The 21,700-nt window shown below is 42.6% G+C and overlaps 1 protein-coding gene across 1 annotated transcript in view; it reads left to right on the forward strand.

The window, feature by feature from the left end:
• The window catches only part of IFNGR2 (interferon gamma receptor 2), a gene marked incomplete in the record, with an annotated part of 238,908 nt that extends 221,491 nt beyond the window's left edge, over positions 1–17,417 (forward strand). The window contains 1 exon segment of the mRNA XM_044072944.1: positions 12,993–17,417. Within this exon segment, the coding sequence (XP_043928879.1) occupies positions 12,993–13,097 (105 nt within the window).
• Positions 17,418–21,700: the final 4,283 nt, after the last annotated feature.

Consider the following 21,700-nt stretch of genomic DNA (forward strand, 5'->3'; position numbering starts at 1 on the left):
TTTACACGTTTACAGAGGGATCTAATCAAAGAGTTGGGAGATACCCTCCAGGGTACTACAGATGCTGCTGTCTCGGAGAAAGTTACAGCACATCTCAATACCCTTACATCTATTGCAAACTTGTCCATGAGGCTGATCTCATACGCAGTCAAGGGTCGAGTAGGGCAGCGGCTTCAGCGATTGCTCTTCGTAGACAATCCTGGATGCGCTTATGTTCCTTCGGAAGCCTTCAAGTCTTCCTTTACTAACGCCCATTTGATGGTGCCACTCTCTTTGGCCCCAAAGTAAAGGAGACCCTTACCCGGTGTGAGCAAGAGAGAAAGACTCTGACTGCTGTCGGAGTCCGTTTTCCACCCCATCCAGACCGTACCCCAAAGGGCAACGTGGTGGGAAAATGTGGTTTCAAAACCCCAAGGCTCTTTCCCAGGCACACAGGGTGATGCCCCTCTAGAGGCAGAGGAGGGGCAGAGGTGGAAGACGCCGCCCTGGCGGCAGAGGGGTCCATAAAACCAAGGTGACAGGGATACACTCCCGAAACCTTTCCAGCACTCCTGAGAGGAGGCCCGCTGTCCTGCTCTGGAGGCAGTCGGGGTCGCTTAGCTTTATACCCTCAGGCCTGGCAAAGTCTTACATCAGACAATTGGGTAAAAAGCATTGTTACCAGAGGTTACAGAATTCCCTTCCTATTGCCCCCAATTCCACAGAAAAGACTCCCAGATGTTCCGCCCCATCTGCGAGGCCCTGCAGCTATAGAAATTTCAAAGCTGCTAGAAAAAAGTCATCCAACCAGTCCCAGCGGACCAGAGAGGATTCGGAACTTACTCAAGGTTCTTTTTAGTTCCAAAAAAGACAGGGGACTGGAGGCCAATTCTGGACCTAAGCAAACTCAATACCTTCATCAAGAAAGAAAAGTTTCGGATGGTCACGCTTCAATCAATCCTTCCATTCTTACAGAAGGACGACTGGATGTGCTCAATAGATCTAAAGGACGCATACTACCACATCAAAATGGCCAGGGCGTCCAGGGATCACTTGCGCTTCCGGCTGGGAGCCAGTCACTTTCAGTTTCGAGCCCTGCCCTTTGGTCTGACCTCAGCCCCCAGGGTTTTCACCAAATGTATGGCAGTGGTAGCGTCTCACTTGAGGCGCCTGGGATTCCAGGTGTTTCCATATCTGGACGACTGGCTCCTTTCTGCCACCACCGAGCGTCGACTGATTCAGGCCAGGGATTACACACTTCAACTCTGTGTTCATCTCGAATTTCCGTAAATTTTGAAAAATCTTTACTACAGCCATCACAGCATATCTCATTCATAGGAGCAGAATTGGATACGCGTTGCTTAATCCTAAGACTTCCTCCAGAAAGGATAGCCTCCCTACAAAACCATATATCTCTTCTTCTATTATCCAGAAAATCCCCAGCAAAACTGGTTCTGAAGGTTTTGGGTCTCATGGCAGCTTCTCTCATTGCGATACCCTTGGGAAGACTGCACATGAGAGTTCTTCAATGGCTACTGTTTGCACAATGGTTGTTCCAACACTTACCCCTGACGCACGAAATTCACATCACAAACATATGCAAATCACACCTGGCTTGGTGGCTTCAGACTTGCAATCTTTCCAGCGGAAGACCATTTGTGCTACCCACGGACGCTTCCCTGATTCCCTGATAGGGTGGGGGGGCATCTTTCAGGGACAGACAGTCCAAGGCGAATGGTCCAATTTGGAGTACAATCTGCACATCAATGTTCTAGAGTTGAGGGCAGTGTTTCTAGCGTTGCAACACTTTGCTCCCCTCCTTCCTCTAGGGACAATTGCAGTTCAGTCGGACAACATGTCCGTAGTATGGTACATAAACAAGCAAGGGGGAACCAAGTCTTATCAATTATGCAGAGAGGCCATGAGAATTTGGCAATGGGCGGAGTCCACGGGTCGCTTTCTGATAGCAACGCACATCCCGGGGTTATCCAACGTCATAGCGGACAGGTTGAGCAGAGCCATCCTGTTACCTCATGAGTGGTCCCTCAAACAATCAGTTGCGAAGGAAATTTTTCGCAAGTGGGGCCAGCCTTCCTGCGATCTGTTTGCGTCTCCAATGAATGCCAAATGCAGAAGCTATTTTGCCCTATTACCCCCTCCAGGGGAAGTCCCCAGGGACGCTCTGGTTCACGATTGGCCCCCGGGTCTCCTGTACGCTTTTCCTCCTGTTCCCCTGATTGCAAAATTTCTACAGAAAGCCAACAACCTGCAAAGGACAATTATCCTCATTGCCCCATTCTGACCTCGTCAAATCTGGTTTCCCTTTCTTCTGGCACACCGAATTCGGGAACCCTGGATCCTGGACCCGGAGCCGGATCTACTGACCCACTCGTCAGGGGCTTCCCACCCGTCGCTACTCTCCCTCAGACTAGCAGCTTGGCTGCTCCGCTTCCCTTCTTAGCCAGGTCTGATCTTCTTTCCCCTGCAGTTCAAATATCCTGGTGGCTTCTCATAAAGCTTCCACTACAAAAATTTACACTAGTAAATGGAAGCGTTTTGTGCACTGGGCAAATACACATCATTTGGACCCTGTGATAGCTCCTCTAAATAGGGTCTTTGAGTTTTAACGAACTGTTCCACCAAGGAGCTTCTCCTGCCACTTTGAGAGTGCAATTGGCTGCCATTTCAAACTTTCATGTGGAAGAAAGTGGGGCTCCTATTATGGCTCACAGACTTTGTAAGGCCTTTCTAAAAGGATCTTTCCATATTAGACCTCCAGTTAGAAGTCCTACATCACCTTGGAACTTGAACCTTCTTTTATCTCAGCTGATGCTACCATCTTTTGAACCAGCCTCTTCCTGTCCTTTGAAGTTTTTGTCATGGAAGACCCTCTTTTTGGTGGCTATTACATCGGCCAGACGGGTGTCGGAGCTTCAAGCTCTTTCCGTTAAACACCCTTATTTGATCTTTCACCCTGATAGACTATCTCTTCGCACTAATCCATCTTTTCTTCCCAAAGTTTGCTCAGTTAATAATATTAATCAGTCCATTGAGCTCCCCACCTTTTTCAAAAACCACTCCAATAAGTTGGAATACATGTTACACAAGTTAGATGTTCATAGACAACTCAGATTTTACTTGGATAGAACAAAAGATCATAGAAAAACAGACCAGCTTTTTATAGCCTTTGCAGACAGCAAGAAGGGTATGGCAGTTACGAAATGAACCCTTTCCAAATGGCTTTCCGATTGTATTATTTTTGTTTATACTGCCTCGGAGCAAACTTTACCTGTCAAGCCCAAAGGGCACTCTACAAGATCAGTAGCTACATCCCTGGCTCATGCAGCCCGCCTACCGTTAGACACTATTTGTGCGGCTGCCACTTGGTCTAAACCACATACATTCATTACTCATTACAAAGTAGACATGTTTTCTAGGGACAGGGCAACCTTTGGTTCCACTGTGCTCAGGAACGTTCTCCCGTGAGTTCCTCAGGAACATGGAGCTAGGGACGCTACCCAGGTGTAAGAACAAACGGCGAGATTGAACACTCTCACATATAGAAGTTATGTCCTTACCATAACGTTCCATGTGGAGTGTTCATCTCGCCTTTGTTCTTACATTCCCACCCTCCCACCCTCAGGAAGAACGTCCAGTTTAGGTGTCTGGTTTGGTTCTCCTCCTTCTGCCTTAAGCAGTTGTTGTGGATATATTTTTCAGCTATGTTGTTCTTGTTGGCATGAATGTGTTTATTCTCTCTGTTGACTTCTGGTTTGCTTGCAAACTAGATCTGAGGTAAAGGCAGAGGGGGATTGTGGGAGTTAGGTTGGTCTCGAGCTTCTTCTCGATGCAGAGCTTTGCCAAGCGGCCAACACGGAGCCGAGGATCGGCTCCGAACCCAGGTGTAAGAACAAAGGCGAGATGAACACTCCACATGGAACGTTATGGTAAGGACATAACTTCTATTTTCCGTTCCTTCATCATCTTCTTATCGAGCAGCCTTGGACTCTGGACCCAGCTCCAGACCACCTGATCCATCAATCGGGCGGGCTGCCTCATTCCCTCCAATCTCTCAAGCTCACAGCTTGGTTGCTCCACTTCCAACCCTAGTCAGGCTTCCTGATATCTCCCAATCGGTGCGTGAAATCATTTTATCATCGCACAAGTCTACCACTAGAAAAACTTATGCTAGTAAGTGGAAACATTTTTCTTCCTGGGCAGAGGCCAAGAATATAGACCCCTTTTCAGCCCCTGTTCACCACATCATGGAATTTCTTGCGGAGCTCTTTCATTCTGGGTCCGCTTCCGCTACAATTAGAGTGCAATTAGCCGCAATTTCAAATTTTCACATTGGCCTTTCAGAAAGTAATATAATGTCTCATAAGCTTTGTAAGGCCTTCCTCAAAGGAACCACTCTGCTCAGGCCCCCAGTTAGGGATCCTTCACCCCCGTGGGATCTGAATTTGATTCTATCCTCTCTAATTTTGCTCCCCTTCGAACCTGCAGCTTCCTGTTCTTTGAAGTTATCTTGGAAAACACTTTTTCTGGTAGCAATTACTTCAGCGAGAAGAGTTTCTGAATTGCAGGCTCTTTGTATCTGTCCCCCGTACCTAGTGTTCCACAAAGACAGGGTTGCTCTTAGGACTAATCCTTCCTTCCTAAGGTCTCTTCTGAGAATAACTTGAACCAGTCCATTGACCTTCCTGTATTTTTTCCCAACCATTCCAACAGGGGAGAATATAAGTTACATCAGTTAGATGTTCACAGGCAACTGCGCTTTTATTTGCATAGGACTAAGGACTTCAGAAAATCGGATCTGCTTTTCCTCTCTTATGCAGAGGGCAAACAAGGCCTACCAGTATCGAAAGTAACCTTATCTAGATGGCTGACTTCTACCGTAATCTTTATCTATCAGCTCAGGAAGAAAAAATTGCCTGTTAAACCTAAGGGCCACTCCACCGGAGCATTAGCCACATCTGTTGCGTTTCAAGCTAGGTTGCCCATGGAATCTATTTGTGCAGCGGCCACTTGGGCAAATCCTCATTCTTTCATCTCGCATTATAAGCTGGACGTGGTTTGTTCCACTGTTCTGAAGAGTCTGTTCCACTGAGCCACCCAGGATATCAGGTGCTAGGGACGCTGTCCCAACCAGCAAGAATGAAGGCAAGATAGACAACTTAACATAAAGAAGTTACGTACCTACCATAATGTTCCATGTTAGTTGTCCCCTCTCGCCTTCTTTCTTGCGTCCCACCCTCCATCCCCCTATCCTACTAGACTGAGAAGAGTTTCTCTATGGATTTACACTGGCTGAGTCTTCTCTGACTATCCCACTCTACCTAGTAGTCTCTATAGTTGGGCTTAGGTATGATAGGATAGGATTCCTTCATTACTTTGTCTGCTGTTAGTCTCACCAAACGAGATCTGGGTTTCTAGCGCCAGGCGTCATGGGATATGGGGAGGCCTCGAGCCAGTATGTAGCTCTCGAGCTTTGGAAGATGGCTGAGTCGGAGCCGAAGATCGGCTCCGAACCCAACCAGCAAGAAAGAAGGCGAGAGGAGATAACTAACATGGAACATTATGTTAGGTACATAACTTCTTTCTTTTTATGGTCTGATGAGACCAAGGTTAAACTTTTTGACTACAATTCCAAAAGGTATGTTTGGTGCAAAAACAACTTTTCGCATTACCAAAATAACACCATCCCCAAGGTGAAGCATGGTGGTGGCAGTATCATGCTATGGGGTTGCTTTTCTTCAGCTGGAGCTGGGGCTTTAGTCAAGGTGGAGGTAATTATGAACAGCTCCAAATACCAGTCACTTTTGGCCCAAAACTTTAAGGCGTCTGCTAGAAAGATGAAGAGGAATTTCAACTTTCAACATGATAATGACCACAAGCACAAATCCAAATTAACAAAAGAATAGCTTCACTAGAAGAAAATTAAAGTTTTGGAATGGCCCAGGCAGAGCCCAGACCTAAATCCAATAGAAAATTTGTGGGGTGACCTGAAGAGGGCTGTGCACAAGAGATTCCCCTCACAATCTGACAGATTTGGAGCACCTTTGCAAGGAAGAGTGGGCAAATATTGCCAAGTCAAGATGTGCCTTGCTGATACTCCTACCCAAGAAGACTGAATGTTTTAATTAAATCAAAAGGTACTTCAGCAAAGTATTAGTTTATGGGTGTGCACACTTGTGCAACCAGCTTATTGTACGTTTTTTATTTTTTCCCCTAACAGATTTTTCAGTTGAATTGTACAGGTTATATGTCACACTAAAAGTGGGAAAAGTTTTGAAATGATTTATTGTGGAGGTGATCACAAAAACTTGGCATTTTTTAACAGGGGTGTGTACACTTTTTATATCCACTGTACATATGCAAAAAGATCCTTAAATGATTTTGTATAGATTGCGTCTCCCTCATGACCAAATCCCATTTTTTACCTAAACTAAATTGGGATATCTTTTTCTGTTGACCACGTTGTTCACTTACCAGTCTTCTTTTTTGAATGTTCAGAAAGGAAGCATGTTAAAGTTCTTGGCATAATGAGTGCACACACTAGATTGACCAACTCTGTCCCCTCTGACCCAGGGCAGGAAGTTAAGCCAGTGGCTAAACTGACCTTGTACAAGTTATTAAGCCAACTTTTTACTATTTAAGTAAGAGGATGGCTTGACGTTTTTAGATTTGCTCCACTGAAGTGTTGCTTGTTTTCAGGAGTAGGACAACAGAAGGCATCTGCACTGCATACACATTATCTGAAGTTCAAACATTCCGAAGGCATTATTGTCTGGGCCATCACTTAGGTGGTAAAAGATCTTTTGAAACTATCCTTCAAAGCCTGTTGCTGTAAGTGCTTTGTTTGCCTTTCACACTCCTCTCCGGTATTACTGACTACTACTTCAGAATTTTGAATTGTAGTTGGATACACCGTGAAAGTATGTCTGTTTAAAATCTGATAAGTATGCTTACCATATCAGAATGTCTTAGACAGGAATTCCTAGAGTGAATCCTTTAATTACCCACTTCCATTCCCTCTTAGCATGGCTGTGCGTAGGAACCAAATATTTAGTTATATAGTAAGCATTCTTGATTTTGTGTTTTTTGTTGAATTGAAGGCTTAAGGCATGATTAGGGCTGAAAAAAAAAATCGCATCCCAATACCCCAGCCTAAGTACAGAAATGCTGAGTTGAGCCAGATGAGACATGGCTGCTGCAAACACTAGTACTGAGACTTTTGCGGCTAGAGAAACTACGGGGGTAAAGTTACTGAGGCTGGATAGGCCTTTTCTGGAAGGAATCTAAGATTACTAGATGTTCTTCGTGTTTCACTGTTGCAGTCATTACATTTGGGTAATCTGCTGGCAGGTTGCCCTCAGTCGGCCTGAATTCCAAAGTCTTGGGTCCTGCGTCAGTTGTCGTCTTCTCTTCCATGACATCAGGTCGTCAGGGGTATAAAACATGCAGCCGACGCCATTTTCTTTAGTCTTTCTTGCCGCATGGTGCCCGAAGCAGAAGCATTTCGCAAGTGCCAGTCGGCCGACTACTGAAATATTCAAGTTTAAGTTTCAGAACCAAAGTCTTCACTAAAGCTAAGTACCCCATTGGGGAAACCTTTTTTCTTGCTTTTTACCGATGTCAGAAAACGTTAATTGTATTACTTGTGGGAAACAAATACCTCAAGGATTTCCATTTATACTGTATTCCTTGCCTAGGCCCTGATCACAACATGCCTGGCTGTCGGTTTTGTGCTAGATTTAACCAACGCACTATGAAGGGTTGGTATATTTTTGCATCAAAGTATTTTGGAAATAGATATAACTACCCAGAAATGTCGTCTGATAGCAAACCGACTACCGGAGTACATAAAATCACAAAGAAAAGGACAGAGAAAGGCAGTCGAGATCCAAAACCGACGACAAAGCTTCTCCTAAGCCAGTCGCTAGTTCGCCAGTATTTAGTGAGGCGCTTTTGCAGACCCTGATACCCGCTACCTTTGAGTCGCAGGCCTCTACTGACACCCATGTGGAGTCAGACATGCTGCAAGATACTCAAGGTATTGGACCGACTGATGTATCTCCCTTGGATGGGTCCGGAGCCGCTGAGCAGGCACCAGCTTCTGAGGGTGTATTCAGACTTCAACATTTATATATATCAAACCAACAGCTGCAAAACCAAAGGCAAAGACAACTTCTAAAACTAAAAAACAGACGCCTGAGCCACGTGCACAGGCCTCTATGCCTAAAAAACAGATTATCAAAATGGCTGAAGGCCTTATTACCTTGATCAGGGGTATCCATCCCCCTCCAGATAAGAGGCCTAGGCAAGACACTGATTATGAATCTTCAGATCAGGTTTCTATTTCTTCTGATTCCTCTTCTGATCAGGAATTATCTATACCTCCCTATGAGGATTCTGACACTGAGTAGTCTATTCCATCTGCATCTCCTCCAGAGGATTATTCATTTGGAGAAACCTTGCATACTTTGAGGGAGCATTTTCACTGGGAGAGTCAAGACTTCTCAGAATCAAAAAAAGAGGCTCGGGGATTTCCTTCTCCCTCAGCACAAGCCTTTAGCCATTCCCCCTGTTTTAGACATTGTGGATGATGTGTTTCCAGAGTCAAACTTGACCCCTGACTCCTTACCTCTGGCTCTTTGTAAGCCTGATCGATATTACAGGATCCCTGACTTGCATTAATTTTTATTTAGAAACCCTGCTGCTGACCCTATTTCACAGGGTTCAAAAGGAGTTAAGTCATCAACAGCAAAAAACCCTACCCCCTCTGACAGAGATTCAAGGGCACTAGACAGATGTGGAAAAAAGGTTTATACATCTGCAACCTTGCCAGTCAGGGCCTTAAACTGTCAGTTTCACATGCTTAAGTACCAACAGCATGTTATGGGATTGCTGAAACAGAAAATGATGTTGATTTCAGAACGTGCAGAAAATAAAGAATTACAGGAATTATTGCATGCAGCTGAGCATGTTGGAAAGCATACTTTGCAATGTGGTTTTGATTCCTTAGAGGCCTCCTGCAGGGCCACAGTTACTGGATCTGTGATAAGGAGGCATGCCTGGTTAAAGGAACAAAATTTGCCTGATCATGTTAAAGCTAAATTGCTAGATGCACCTTTACAGCATGATTCTTCATGTTTGGTATTAAGGCAGAAGAGGTTTTAAAGAAGATGGAAGACAAAGCTAAGTCTATGCAAACTGTTAAAGACTTCTTACAAGTGCAGCCACCAAGATTCAGTAGACACTGGCCTACAGAAAATTGGTCCTTTCGTTTGTCAGGCAGAGCTCAAAGGGGCAAATCCAGATGCCCAAAGGGTTCCAGATACCAGGTGCAAGATTCATACAGGTCAAAGCAATGGGGCACATCTACCTCCAAATCAGGGGGAGATAAAGCGCAAACCTACAGAAAACAGTCCCAATGACTTCCCTCTGCCTACACCAAGCACTTATCTTTTGACAGCACCCTTAGGGGGAAAATTAGCACTTGTTGCTCAAAATTGGCAGTTAATAACCCAGGATAAGTGGGTACTAAACATAGTATCACAGGGATACAGTTTCCATTTCCACACTCTGCCAATGGCAAACGGTTGGTCAGATCTGCCCAAAAATCAATGGGCAGAGGCACAGAAACAGGTTACGTCCCTCATGGATATGGGGGCCATTCAACCAGTACCAGAACAGGAAAAAGGACAAGGTTTTTACTCGACTGTTCTTGGTACCCAGAAAGGACAAGGCCTGGCGGCCAATACTGAATTTATCAATTTTGAACACATACCTGGGCATTCCAAAATTCAAAATGCTGACTTTGCAGCAGCTTCTGCCCATGCTGGGCAAGAATGCTTGGCTGGTGACATTAGACGTAAAAGAGGCATACCTGCATGTCCCAATAAGACAATCGTGCAGAAGATACCTCCAATTCAAGGCTGGCTTAATGCATTACCAATTCTCTGCACTGCCCTTTGGCTTATCTACTGCGCCCAGGGTCTTTACAAAGTGCCTGGCACCAGTAATTGCATTTTGCAGGCAAAGAAGTATACAAATATATCCTTATTTGGACGACTGTCTCATTCAAGCAGAGAACAAGGACACTCTTCTTCGACACTTGGCGTTTGTGAAAAGGCTTCTAACATGCCTTAGGGTACACTATAAATGAAAAATCGCAACTGGTACCCTCTCAAAAGATAACATTCCTGGTTGCAAGCTTGAATACATCTGCCCAGATGGCTTACATTAAGCCAGACAAATAAAGGCAACTGACTACTTACTTCAAACTGATGGCAACAAAAACCCAGTCTTCTGCAAGCACTGGGCTTCCTGGCATCCTGCATCCTACTAATTCCATATGCAAGATCGCATATGAGGAAACTTCAGTGGTACCTAAAAAGTTTATGGAGTCAACATTTCACACAGTCTGGAAACAATGATTCTTCTTATTCCCTGCCTGCAACAGGAGTTTCTATGGTGGGCAAAGGCCTGTCACCAAAACATGGGACGGCCCTTCACTCTACCCCCTGTCAGCCAAACTTTAACAGACGCATCAGATTATTCCTGGGGGGCCCACATGGCAGGAAGATGCATTCAGGGCATATGGGCACTAAAACAAATGCATCTACATATCAACCAGAAAGAGATGCTAGCTGTTCAAAATGCCCCAACAGCCTTCAAGGACTTACTTCATCCAGGACAACTACTGATAAAGATGGCCAACACCACAGTCATGTGGTATATAAACAAGTAAGGGGGCACACACTCATATCCCCTTTGCAGATTAACCATGGCACTGTGGGACACAGCTTTGACCTACCAAATACATCTTCAAGCTCAATTCCTGCCAGGAAAACAAAACACTCTGGCAGACTATTTAAGCAGAAACCTTATGGATCCTCACAAGTGGAAACTAAATCCACAAGTCTTCAGCATGATAACAGAGAAATGGGGGGAGCCCAGACATGGATCTGTTTTCCTCTCCCCAAAATTATCAACTGAAAAGATTCTGCGCAAGGACGTATCACAGACAAGCATGGAAAGTGGACGCCCTATCCTTCAGTTGGAAAAATCTATCCGTTTACACCTTTCCTCCTCTCCCTCTTCTACCCAAGGTCCTCCTAAAAGTCAGACAAGAGAAGCCAAGGATGATATTAATTGCCCCGGACTGGCCCCGCCAATACTGGTACCCAATCCTATGGAACTTGTCTCAATACCCAGCTTGGACCTTGCCTCAAACACCACAACTAGGCCTAGTACTAGAAAATGTTATGCTGACAAATGGAAGAGGTTCCGTGCTTGGAATCGAGCACAAGGAACTGATACAGCAGAACCAGATATTCCTCAGATATTACAATACTTAACTGAGATGCTTGACAAAGGCCTATCTTTCTCATCAATCAAAATCCATGCCTCTGCCATTTCGGCTCATTACAACACAGAGCCACCAATCTTTTCTCATCCATTACTAAAGCAGTATCTTAGAGGAGCCAAAAATGTAAGGCCCCCTAGAAGATCACCATTACCTGCATGGGACCTCAATTATGTGTTGGAAAAACTCACCCTGCCTCCATTTGAACCAGCTGCTACTGCTGATATAAAGTTCTTATCATGGAAGACAGCTCTGCTACTAGCAATTACTTCAGCAAGAAGAGTTTCAGAGCTACAGGCCCTCATGGCTGTAGAACCTTTTATCATATTTTACCCGGACAGTGTGTCTCTGAGGACAAATCCTACTTTTATGCCTAAGGTGGTTTCCAGTGTGGCTCTTAACCAAACAATTCATCTGCCAACTTTTTATCCAAATCCGTAGAACAAAGGGGAGAGAATTCTGCTTTCCTTGGACGTTCACAAACAACTAAGATTCTACTTGAGCAAGACTAAAGCTGCAAGGAAAACTGAGCAATTACTAATGTCGTATGCTGCAGGATCAGAAGGAAAGGCTGTTTCAAAGCAGACAGTTTCAAAGTGGATAAGCCACTGCATCCGTTTCTGCTACTTACACCATGGTAAACCTGTGCCCAAAGGCATTAGGTCTCATTCCACCAGAGCTGCAGCTACTTCAGCAGCCTTTCTCAGAGGAGTACCAACCAAAGACATTCTATTGGCTGCTACTTGGAGTTCTGTTCACACCTTTACAAAGCATTACCATTTGCCTCTCTAGGTCCAGGGCAGGCTTTTCCACTGCAGTGCTGCAGGGCCTTATAGCCGCACATAATGCTGTTTAGCTCCAACCTCCCAACCATAGCGTTGGGATTCTACCCGAATGTAATGACTGCAACAGTGAAACATGAAGAACATAGTACAGTTGTGTACACTTACCATAAATGTAGATGTTCGAGTGTATTCACTGTTGCAGTCCAAGTTACCCTCCCGCCATCCCCTTGTCATTCTGAAGTTTATCTTTCCTTCACTATCTTCTACAACCTATGTGGTGTATTTGCTTGTAGATGAAGGTAAACTTTATATTGATGCATGTATTTATAAATATAAATATATATATATATATATATATATATATATATATATATATATATAAAATATTGCTACCTTTTTGGGGGCACCTGACATCGGGGGCAAGAAAAACTAAAGATATGGTGTCAGCTGCATGTTTTATATCCCTGACGACAGCAACCGAGGCAGGACCCAAGACTTTGCAATTCAGGCCGACTGAGGGCAACCTGCCAGCAGATTACCCAAATGTAATGACTGCAACAGTGAATACACTCGAACATCTACATTTATGGTAAGTGTACACAACTGTACTGTACAGTGAGTAAACATGTTCGTAGTCCATGTATTAATATAAGATGTTTAGGTATGGTTAGTAAATTTTTCAGAACTAAGTTTGGAGTGCTTTTGTGAGAACACAATTTCTTATGTGAATAGGGAAAAGTGGTGACTCCAATTGAAAAATGCATTTTAAAGTATTTTTGGATTTATTTTTGTCATTTCACACTCTTGGCATCCTGTAACATTTGTTTGTTTTCTCCCCAAACATGTTGCTGTAGTTTTTGCAGAATCCAGAACAGTATTACATATCCTCAAAGCTGGAAGAAACTGTCAGTGTTCCAGAGCAGTTTGATTCGTTGTCATTTATTTCGGATCGGGATTGAAGGATAATTTGTACGTGTATGTTCATTGCGGATCTGGAGATGGATGAACCAAAAGTTTACAAGCAGTGAACTCTCAGATCTGTTTTTGAACAGCTGCATATAACACTAAAGCAACTGAATTAAAAAATTCTGTAAGTCTGAGTAGTGGAAATTCATCTCTATTTTAACACTCCAAACTGTCTTCATATGCAGAGCCTTCATCTTGCTATACAAACTCGAGTTCCATGTACTTGTCAAAAGAAAACTCTGGCATCTTTCAGCAAAAACCTCTTTGGCAATATTGATCCTGCTGTACAGCACTTGGACAGTTTGATAACCTAACAAAGCACAATGTGCAGATAGCCAGAGAGTATCGTGGCATCCCACGGGTTTTTGCCACTGCTAAGTATCCTGCAATGTGGTTACATGTACTCACTTAAGCACCTTAGAAGAGTGGCTGACAGTACATGCATATGATCTGTTTATCATTTGTAAGCACAGAAGATACAGACATAAAATGTCATGAAGCTAATGCACTTTGACATGGCCTAACAGTGAAATACTGACTAACTCTTTATCAAATGTTTTTTGTTTAATTTTTTTTTTAATGACTCCACTGTTAACTCTTTTGTCCAGTCCTTGCCTCTTGGTACAATGAATTAGTCACTGGAGAAGGAGGCTAGATGCTGTGCTCATCGGCGCAAGAGTGCATTGCTGTCTGTCTGGTAGATTGGGTTTGTAATCTTTTTGAGGGTTACTCGCTCCTCATTCTCAGCTGATGAACTAATGAAATTGAGCAGGAATGCATAGAAAGAAAGTTTTGATACTGTCTTTGGTATTTCAAACTGAATTCTTAAGTAAGCAGCTGTGAATCTAGTGAGGTTTTTGGCTTGTAAATCTAGTAAAGCATGCATGAGGTGTTACAAACCCATAACAGGAACTGATTGTTAATGTAGTAGTTTAACCTAGCTGGTAACCTGAATATTTCAAACTTCAAAACATACAGCAGTTGGCATGACAGCAAGAATAATTTTAACCAGTTTTAGGTTTTGCTTAACCACAGTTGAGATGAGTTCCACCATTGTTTTCCATCCCGAGGCACTAAAATTAGATTGAGAACAAGGTGCACTTTTAAATGTGTCACATAACTTTTTGTTAAATGAAGGTTAGGTTTCTATGAGATTACTAAACCCCTGTCAGTAGCCAAGTTATTTGCAAGATCTGTATTTATTGGAAGTAAACCTTTGAGAACTGGAAAGAAGATAGAATTACATTTGCTTTTAATTTGCCTCTTGTTCTAATAAGCATCAGACATGAGTTGCTTGACAGTCTGTCAGAGGGGATCTGGCTAATAAGTTTCATAATCTCTCCTGGTGCTGACAGCTTTGTGGGAGGACTTGGCAGTAAGTCTGCATCCTCCTCCACTTACATTTGGTGTCCCTTAACAGTCTTTTCACCAAAGGACCCCAACCTTCTGCCAAGCACATATCTTCTCTATACCTGCCTCAAGCCTACACTCAAGTCGGCATAAAACATTACCACCATTTTATCTTACAAATTAACTTATCTTGATGGTACATTTCTGATTGCCTTTTATTTTGAGATGACAGAAATTCCTCATACTGACACCTAGCTTCTCAAATGGATGCTGCTTTTTGTGATTTCATCCTTTGATCGACCTCTCTCCATAAAACTCAAGCATACGTCTATCTTTGTTTGAAGTAGCCCATCTTTTTATTGCCGTATTAACTGCACTAATTCACCAGTTGACATATGCCAACTATCGTGACAGCTGACCCCCAAAATGTGCAGCATCGTTCAGCTCCCAGCTTAGGTGTGACCATTCCAAAGCCCCCACCCCTATTCATGTTGCTGCCTGTTGCAGATCTTTCCCAGCACTGGAACCATCTCTTTGCTGTAACCACCACTGCATTCTTTCCATGTTTGAGTGTCCTATCTTCCAAAATTTCCTGAAGAAATTAAGATTCTGGAGCTGCAGTAAGAAAGAAAAAAACTGCTCAAGCATGTTGCCTGTTTAAATATACTTTTATACTGTCTGATTTCCACCACCCTAGCCTTTTAATGTTCTGTGATGTCCCCTCTCAGTGTGCAAAAGATGCTCTCCCTGTTTGAAATGAAGTAGGTTTTATTCTTTAGTATCAAATCCATACTGACCCACTGCCTTCCATAACACTGCCCATACCTGAAATTTTGTAAATGGGATGCGCTGTTGGTGACCAAAGAAATGGCCTTTCCTTAAGCCTGTTAGGGTTTGGTAATCCTGTAGTCTGCACGCTGTATTCCGCTATGCACCCACCATTGTCTGCAGTACGCACATTGAAACCTTTCTTCTTGATTTGTCTTAGACCTACCCACCAAAATGCAAACTTCATCTTCTGAAGTCATGACAGTTATGCACAGAACTTTCCCTTTGGCTGTGCCATCTCAAGACTATTTGAAAGTTCTGCAAAAGACTATTACAAAACAGGCTGTGAGCAAGTGCACCATGTATTTGTCTTGTTATAGCTTTGTATATCCCATGATGGCTGCAGTACTGCTGAGCTGATCAGCTACCTTTTTATATGGGGTTCGAGCACTTCCTTGCCCAGACCTTCAGCATGATTTTTATTTTAAATGCCTTTGTTACTTCTGCCAATTGTACAGTTTCATATAATCAGCTTATGGGTGCTGTATGTGCTGCAGCTTTTCCATGACCATGTCCTGCATCTAACATAGTAAGAATGTTTGCCTTAAATTATTTGACTGGTATAGACCATTCCAACTCTGTCTTTTTTGTGAAAATGAAATACTTTTTAGGCCTCTTATGCATGCTGCCCCTGTTCCCATACCAAGCCATTCTCTTAGGTCCACAAAGTCTGTAAATGAACTGGTACAGGCTGTGGAAGTAGTGCCACTTCTGGTGCTAGACTGCTGAGCCAGGTCCACTGTGAACTAGAAAGGTAATCGTCTAGTCGGTTATCTAAACCTTTCCCATGGTGCACTCTGACTGTTGCATTCCATTAAAGTCCAAACAGTGTCATATGCTTCATTAGTTTGCCCATTCCTCCCTTTTCCTCCCAGTTTACTTTATAAATTTTACCTCATATTGTCGGACTGTCCTGTTTGTCATTTGCTATCCCCAGAGCTCTAAACTGATCAGTACTGTGAAGAACTCCAGTTCCAGTAATCCTACATGTTTCTTAACATGCATCTCCTTGATCATGTGAAGCTGAACCAGTTTCTTCTGAAAGAACCTCAAAGTCCCTTCTACCTCTATATTTATGCCTGTTCTTCGAAGGTGTTGATATAGAGTCCATGCTCGCATTTTGCCATAATTCTAGTGCATTAAATTTTTGAATAAATTTCAACTGCACCTACAGGTCTTGCTTCATGTCCATTGTACTCCTGTTTTTGTGGTATGGCTTCATGCATACTGCCCCTTATGCTTTCAGTCTCCACATAAATGATCCAAGTACCAGGATCACCCTGTAAGTGAAATTTACCAAGCCTGTCAGTTTTTTGCAGCTGCTTTAATTTGATATTTTCTGTTTCCAGAAGGTGTCTTAATGCTCTGCGCAGTTTCTGAGCATTTTCATCCACAAAGCAGCACAACACAGCAGCCTTTTCTGTCTTTTTCTCTCATCAGAAATGTGACTCTGGTGGACAGACCTTAGGCCTTTTCTGCTGCCAAGGATATTCCCAGCTCCTTGTATAGTCCTGTCAATGGCTGTAACTGCCTTTTAACATTTTTAGTTTTCTTCTCCGACAGTAAATAAATTGTGTACAGAGTGGGCAGTACTAACTTTTCGCACCTGCTGTGCTGTTGTCCAATGCAAAAACAAGTTGTGCAGGCTACAGGAGAGCCCTAAGGCATACACTTGTTCGTGTGATTTGTCCACAGTTTATATGTTCATCAACACTTGTTTAGACAGTTGCCAGTGTACAAAGATAAAGACCACGCACACAAAGCTTGAGACGGACTTTAACTGAGTGCTTAGGCTTCCCCCTTAGATTTAGGACATAGAGTCAAACTGTATGCAAAGCATCTGCCTGTTCCTCTAGTTTGCACTGTTTGGCCCCAGTAGCCCAGCCACTGTGATTCTTTCTTCACATTGACACTAGTTATGTTGCTGGAAAACCATAGTCAGTGTTGCTGGTCTTTCTTCACTCAGTCCAGTGGAGCGGTCCCAGATATAACTAGGCCAGTAGGGCCTCAGGACAGGCCCCTTACCTCTTAACTGTCCAGATTTACGTCTCTTTTTTTGGTCTCTTTCTCATAAAGTTGTGGTTTTCTAACAAATTTCTGGCAAACCTTTGAGGACTGAAGTCAGTAAATAATGGCAGACAGTTGAATTTCAGACTTCATATCCTTCAGAAAATTCATGCTAATGCAAAACCTGTTATTCTATCAACTTTCTAAGTTTGTAAGAGTAACATTTGGACGGCACAGTGGTGCAGTGGTTGCAATGTCTCTTCACAGCAAGAGGTTCTCTGGTTCAATTCTCGGCTAGTGTGCCTTCTGTGTGGAGTCTGCATGTCCTCCCTGCATTTGTGTGGGTTCTCTCCGGGTGCTGCGATTTCCTCCCACAATTGAAAGACATGCATCTGGAGGCATTTCTCCTCTGGCCTCCACTGAAAAATGGCTTTGTTCCAAGTTAGACTTTCCTGGTAAACAAATGTAAAATAAATAAATTTAAAAAGTGTCCCTATTTTTGGTCCTTTGTCATCATTTTCTCACCCCCCCCCCCCCATGATTTGTGGCTTTGTCTAGATTTCTTGCTCTAACAGGTTGAGAGGTGTGGCATTTCTATCCCACTGTAGTCTTCATCATAAGTTAACAACTTGCAGCCTGTGGTTATCCTTTGAAAATGTAACTGCATACATAGCACTTTTTTTTAGGGATTTCTTTCCCTCAATAATTTTCCATATATGGAGAACACAGTAGCATCGAGATTATTTTTTAAAAACCTTTCTTTCTTTTTTCTACACTGCATGCCATGCTTTTTTCTCCTTTTGTCCTTCAGGTCCATCTTCCTCTACCCTGTTCAAGATGAAGACATCTATATGGTTTTCATTTGCTAATTGCTGGCTAAACTTTTCCATCAGATGAAACCCTAGTGCCTGGTTTAGCATTGCTACCCTACAAAACTGTTGCAAAAAGAAGCCATCCCTTGAATCTCTGCTGTTTCATTTGCACTGTGTGGCCCTCCCACCTAGCAGCTCTTTTTGTGTATTATTGCCTCACAGACTATCTGTTAAAAGATTTCAGCACTTTCTCCTTGTCCTGTCTCTCTTTGTATGTTCTGTGCCCCATTTTAGCCTGAACTGCTCTCTTTTCCCCAACATCTGTGTTCTAATCCTTGAGCCTTCATTTGGCTGCGTTTTTTTTTGTTGCTTTGCACATCATTCTTTGACGTCTGACAAAGAACCATCCATATCAAAATACCTGTTATTAATTAACCACTCTACAAAGCATTGAACTATTTTACCACCTGTGTGTTCTTACCTTCTCTTTGTCTTGTGACATTCTGTGCTCTGTTCTGCCTCTTTGCCTTGATTATGTTCCTTGTTGGACTTTCAGGGTGACTTTGTGGTCTGCTGACTGACCTCTGGATTTTTCCCACCCATCTGCGCTTAAGCATCACTGTCCTGATGTTTAATCTTTTCAACCAGTCTTTCTTTCATGTTAGCTGCCACTGTAACTCATTCTTTGTGCCTTGCACATTGGATCTGAAATGACAGAGGACTTTGGCAGTCCCTTAAGTCATGGTTTTTAAAGTGCCTAGTTTCACCAAGGTTATTGGCAGCCTCCATTTTCTCATATTTACATCAGGTTGGGATGTCACATGCCTGTTAATACTGTTGCCTAAAAATGTCTGCCCTACTGACCTTATTCATTTGTGCCACTATTTTGTGTGTGTATATATATATATATATATATATATATATATATATATATATATATATATATAATTTTTTAAATATATTTATATGTGGGTGTGCGTAGGTGTAGAGATAGATAATGCACACACATATCACATGGTTGTAGTACTCTACACAGAGTGGATGCAATATTGACATCTGTGTTGTCAACAGCTACTGTGTATGCACTGAGGATTAAAATTGGAATGGGTAAAACCAAAAGCAAGTGCTTTTATTAGGAGGAGGGCAAACTCCCTGCCACCCCCATGTGGGAGGCTGAGCTTCTTAACCCCCTACTAGTTATGTATACTGACTCTGAGCTCACACAATCCTGGGAAAAGGATATATCCCCCTTTCCAGGGATTATCTGTATCGCACACATCTCAACTAAATGTCTGTCTTGTCCATTCCCTTAAAAATGCCAAAGGTGTGTGTTGTGCATGTGTGTTGTGTGTAGAATAACTTCAGCACCCCCAAACAGTCTTCTGCCTGACTTCTCAAATTCCTACTATAAGTCATATAAAAAACAGAAAATAATATGAAGCTGTCTACCCCAACCAAATATGTATACCAAAAAAACATACATACAGTGGATATAAAAAGTGCACACACCCCTGCTAAAATGCCAGTTTTTTGTGATATAAAAAAATGAGACCACAATAACTCTTTTCAAAACTTTTCCTACCTTTAGTGTGACCTATAACTTGTACAATCATTTGAAAAACAAATCTATTAAGGGAAAAATATAAAAAAATAAAAAAACATGCAATACGCTGGTTTCATAAGTGTGCACACTCTTAAACTAATACTTTGTTCAAGCACCTTTTGATTTAATTACAGCATTCAGTCTTCTTGGGTAGGAGTCTATCAGCATGGCAGGCACATCTTGACTTGGCAATATTTGCCCACTCTTCTTTGCAGAAGTGCTGCAACTGTCAGATTGCAAGGGCATCTCTTGTGCACATCCCTCTTCAGGTCACCCCACAGATTTTCTATTGGACTTAGGTCTGGGCTCTGGCTGAGCCATTCCAAAACTAATTTTCTTCTGGTGAAGCCATTCTTTTATTGATTTGGATGTATGCTTGGGGTCATTGTCGTGTTGAAACCTGAAATTCCTCTTCACCTTCAGCTTTTTAGCAGACACCTGAAGGTTTTGGGCTAAAAATGACTGGTATTTGGGAACTGTTCATTATTCCCTCCACCTTGACTAAAACCCCAGTTCCAGCAGAAGAAAAGCAACCCCAAAGCATGATACTGCCACCGTCATGCTTCATCATGGGGATGGTGTTCTTTTAGTTATGCAAAGTGTTGTTTTTGTGCCAAATGTACCCTGTGGAATTGTGGCCAAAAAGTTCAGCCTTAATCTCATCATACCATAACACATTTTCCCACATGCTTTTGGGAGACTTGATGTATTGTTTTGCAAATTTTATCCGGGCCTGGATGTTTTTCTGTGTAAGAAAAGGTTTCCATCTTGCAACCCTACCCCATAGTCCAGACATGTGGAGAATATGGGATATTGTTGTCACATGTAGTACACAACCAGTACTTGCTAGAAATTCCTGCAGCTCCTTCAGTGTGGCTGTAGGTCTCTTGGCAGCCTCCCTGACCAGTTTTCATCTAGTCTTTTCATCAATTTTGGAGAGACATCCAATTCTTTGCAACCTCACTGTTGTCCCATATTTTCTTCACTTTTTGATGACTGTCTTCACTATGTTCCATGGTATATCCAATGCTTTGGAAATTTTTTTGTACACCACTTCTCCTGACTGATACCTTGCAACAGTGAGATCCCTTTGATGCTGTGTAAGCTCTCTACGAACCATGGCTTTTGCTGTGGCAGGCAACTGAGTAAATGTCAGGAAAACCCTACTAGGACAGCTGAACTTTATTTGGGGTTTATCAGTGTCTCTTTAATTGATGGCAGGTGTGTAACCAAGAAGACTGAATGTTGTAATTAAATCAAAAGGTGCTTCAACAAAGTATTACTTTAAGGGTGCGCATACTTATACAACCAGCGTCTTGTACATTTTTTTTTTATTTTTTATATTTTTTCTCCTAACAGATTTTTTTTTTTTTTCAATTTAATTGTGCAGGCTATAGCTCACATTAAAGGTGGGAAAAGTTTTGAAATGATTTATTGTGATCTCATTTTTTTGTATCACAAAAACCTGGAATTTTAACAGGGGTGTGTACACTTTTTATATCCACTCTAGGTAAGGAGTCTTACTTAATGGGCTCTGCCACTGTACCTCTCCCACACTAAATATCCTTTATTGTATGTAATGTGACACTTTTTTTTTTTATTCGCAATACAGATAAATGTATTTCATCTGTTTTCCTCCCTGTTTGACATCCTATCCTGGCCCTTGTGTCTATACATTTTCTTACTTCTGCTGTCTTTTATTTGAATCAGTGTGAGCCACCCAATTTACCCCTGCATAATAAAAGTTTCCTTTTGTTTTGTCTCATTTCCTACCCCTAGATTCAAACCATCTGAGCTTTGTATCCTAAGCAAGTGTCAGTCCATTGCACTGAGTTATCATCAATGCACAGATTGTCCAGGCAACTGTTTATGGACTTCATAATGGAAATCTCAGTCTGGGATTACTTGCATGACTTCAGCCACCAGCCCTGCATCTGATTAAAATTTCCTGTAGTGCTTTTGTTTTTAGTATTAATCATATAATTTTGGTCAAGAA

Source organism: Protopterus annectens, chromosome 5.part1 (assembly GCF_019279795.1).
Source record: "Protopterus annectens isolate FY-2018-M chromosome 5.part1, PAN1.0, whole genome shotgun sequence".
In the NCBI taxonomy this organism is placed as follows: domain Eukaryota; kingdom Metazoa; phylum Chordata; order Ceratodontiformes; family Protopteridae; genus Protopterus; species Protopterus annectens.